This window comes from Salvia hispanica, chromosome 1, assembly GCF_023119035.1.
Source record: "Salvia hispanica cultivar TCC Black 2014 chromosome 1, UniMelb_Shisp_WGS_1.0, whole genome shotgun sequence".
Classification (NCBI taxonomy): domain Eukaryota; kingdom Viridiplantae; phylum Streptophyta; class Magnoliopsida; order Lamiales; family Lamiaceae; genus Salvia; species Salvia hispanica.
This window is the reverse complement of record NC_062965.1, coordinates 17,290,839-17,294,283: the sequence shown is the minus strand read 5'-3', so window position 1 is coordinate 17,294,283 and position 3,445 is coordinate 17,290,839. Positions and strand designations below refer to the sequence as shown.

At 42.1% G+C, this 3,445-nt stretch overlaps 1 protein-coding gene across 1 annotated transcript; it reads left to right on the top strand.

The window, feature by feature from the left end:
• Positions 1 to 320: 320 nt before the first annotated feature.
• LOC125200822 (delta(24)-sterol reductase) lies at positions 321 to 3,445 on the top strand. Its single transcript, XM_048098599.1, has 3 exons — positions 321 to 397; positions 1,462 to 2,726; positions 2,811 to 3,445. The coding sequence occupies exons 2-3, from the start codon at positions 1,479 to 1,481 to the stop codon at positions 3,252 to 3,254; spliced, it is 1,692 nt and encodes a 563-aa protein (XP_047954556.1). The 5' UTR covers positions 321 to 397; positions 1,462 to 1,478; the 3' UTR covers positions 3,255 to 3,445.

Below are 3,445 nucleotides of genomic sequence, written 5' to 3'. Positions count from 1 at the left end.
GCAACATCTCCATAAGGAAAATAAGGCTCATTACTTCTTGAATTCTTTCAAATATAAAATCCACATAATTTTATACGATAATATTATTTTTATAAAAAGTTCTTTGAAGATCCTCAGAATGGCATTTTATATAAGGCATTTTACCATCAATGGCATATTCATTTTTTTTAAATACTACTAGAAATAATTAGATTACCAAAATTATTTTTATTTTGAATGGAACGGAATCAACGGTTGAGATCTAGCCATCACTGATCAATCTTGCGCCCTCTGCTCCCCACCAACCCAATAACTTTATGAATTTCTATCTTCGGATTTAACGCCTCAGATAATTCACATTTAAAGAAGCCATTGATTCTGAGTGGAGCACAGTCGCCTCGCCACTCTCACCATTGAGGTACTCTCTCTCTCTCTCTCCATCTTTGTCTTCTCGCTGTTGTGGCTATCAATCTGCGTTGGCATTGACTCGAGGTTCAATTTGAATGATTTTGCATCACTGAGAAAAATTGCCGCTGGTGCTTGTGAAATTAGTAATGCTGTGATTTTTAGTGACAATTTGTAGAAAACGCATCGGATTTCATTTATTCTGTACTGCTACTTGCTGCGATCTGGTCGAATTTGGGGATTGTGTTGTTGATTTGTTGTTTTATGTGTTTATGTGTTTGTTTGTGGATAATGAGCTGCGCGTGTACTTCATTTTTGCAGATCTAGCTAGTTCATGCATGAGTTGTGCATTTTGGTTAAAAATAAGTGAATCTTCACTAGTGAATTTGGAAAATCTTCTTTTTTGATAAAGAGCTGAACCTTTCTGCAACCAAACCTTACTTATTAAAGGCATCTTCTTTTTCTTGTTTTACTGATACAACAACTGTAAATTGCACTTGAAACACGGGTACACATACACAAACATCAAAAATGATACATACAAAATTTAGTTGTTGGATGTTTAATTAGCACTGTAGTAATTGTTGTTCATTTTTAGTGGATTGTGAGTTGTGTATGCTTCTCTGTTCCTGAATATGTCTTGAAGTATATCTTGAAGTATATGTATATATCTACTAGTCAAGTTTGTTGCTGCACATCATGATTGACTGCTTTCTCGATTTTTAGTGAAAATGTTGTTTTGGCATTTACTGAATATTGCAAAATTGGATGCTTTTTGACTTTTGTTAAGATGAGTCTATCTTTTTCAGTCGAATAGAAGCACTGTTTACAAAATTGTTGTGCCACTGTACTGAATTAGATTGGATCAGATATCCTTAGAATTGATAGGGGAATTAGATTGGCATTTATTTGTGTGTATCCATTCCCTCATAAATTAGAATTGATAGGGGATTGTGAATCTGTGGTTGTGAATCTTGTGATTGCTCTACCTCAAATTTGATTCCTAGCTTATGCTGTTCATTTCCTGGACAGACTGTTTGCTACTTTTCTCTCATTATTCCTTTTCCAATTTTGTAGGCCTGTACTTTATAACAATGTCGGATCTAGAGGCTCCCCTACGCCCTAAGAGAAAGAAGATTTGGGTGGACTACTTTGTCCAATTCCGATGGATAATTGTTATCTTTGTCGTCCTTCCGATTTCATTCACTCTATACTTCCTCACGTATCTTGGGGATGTGTGGTCTGAGTCGAAATCGTTCAAGAAGCGCCAGAAGGAGCATGACGAAAATGTCGAGAAGGTTGTGAAGCGGCTCAAGGAGAGGAACCCGAAGAAGGATGGTTTAGTCTGCACCGCCCGCAAGCCATGGATTGCTGTTGGAATGCGAAATGTGGACTATAAGCGTGCTCGCCATTTCGAGGTTGACCTTTCGGCCTTCAGAAATGTTCTGGAGATCGACCAGGAGAGAATGATAGCTAGAGTCGAACCTTTGGTCAATATGGGACAGATTTCCAGGGTCACTGTCCCGATGAATCTGGCTCTTGCAGTTGTTGCAGAGCTTGATGATCTTACTGTTGGAGGTCTGATCAACGGCTATGGTATCGAAGGAAGCTCCCATATCTATGGTCTGTTCTCTGACACTGTTGTGGCTTATGAGATTGTTTTGGCTGACGGCCGGTTGGTTAGAGCAACGAAAGACAATGAATACTCCGACCTGTTCTATGCTATCCCATGGTCACAGGGGACGCTAGGACTCCTTGTCGCAGCCGAGATTAAACTCATCCCCATCAAGGAATACATGAGGGTAACATACAAGCCTTTGGTGGGTAATCTCAAGGAGCTTGCCCAAGGCTATATTGATTCTTTCGCACCAAGGGATGGGGATCAGGACAATCCTGAAAAGGTACCGGACTTCGTTGAGACCATGATCTACTCCCCGACCGAAGCTGTCTTCATGACGGGTAGATATGCTTCGAAGGAGGAAGCCAAGAAGAAGGGAAACAAGACCAACAGCGTTGGCTGGTGGTACAAGACCTGGTTCTACCAGCATGCTCAGACTGCATTGAAGAAAGGTGAATTTGTTGAGTATATCCCAACGAGAGAATACTACCACAGGCATACTCGGTGCTTGTATTGGGAGGGGAAGCTCATTCTTCCCTTCGGTGATCAGTGGTGGTTCAGATTTCTCTTCGGTTGGTTGATGCCCCCTAAGGTCTCTCTCCTCAAGGCTACTCAGGGCGACGCTATTCGAAACTATTACCATGAAATGCACGTCATTCAGGACATGCTCGTCCCGCTCTACAAGGTGGGAGATGCTCTGGAATGGGTCCACAAAGAGATGGAGGTATAACTTAGTTTTGATGTAGTCAGTTTTTTACAATATTGATGTTAGTTTTGTATTGATGCTAAAAAAGTGAATGTTGTATAGGTATATCCAATCTGGCTCTGTCCACACAGGCTGTACAAACTCCCGGTGAAAACCATGGTCTATCCCGAGCCAGGATTCGAGCTCCAGCGCAGACAGGGCGACACTCAGTATGCTCAAATGTACACTGATGTTGGAGTCTACTACGCTCCGGGGCCAGTCTTGAGAGGTGAGGAGTTCGACGGGTCTGAGGCGGTCCGTAGGATGGAGAGCTGGCTGATCGAGAACCACGGATTCCAGCCGCAGTATGCTGTGTCCGAGCTCAGCGAGAAGAACTTCTGGAGAATGTTTGATGCTGGCCTCTACGAGCACGCCAGGAGGAAGTACGGAGCTGTGGGAACCTTCATGAGCTTGTACTATAAATCGAAGAAGGGGAGGAAGACGGAGAAGGAGGTGCAGGAAGCCGAGCAGGCGATCTGCGAAGCCCCCGACGCGGAGGCTAACTAGACTATATAGCACAGGCGAATGCTGGTTGTTGTAGCTGTTGTTGTTGTGTTTGAGATTCGAGTAGGATTGAGTTGTTTTGATGTTTCTTTCCCTTTTATCTGAATTTTAGCGTATTTTGTTTTGCTTATTTATTGAGGACTTGTAGTTTTGCTCAGTTTGACTATTTAATCTCAGAGAGCACTTTTATTTCT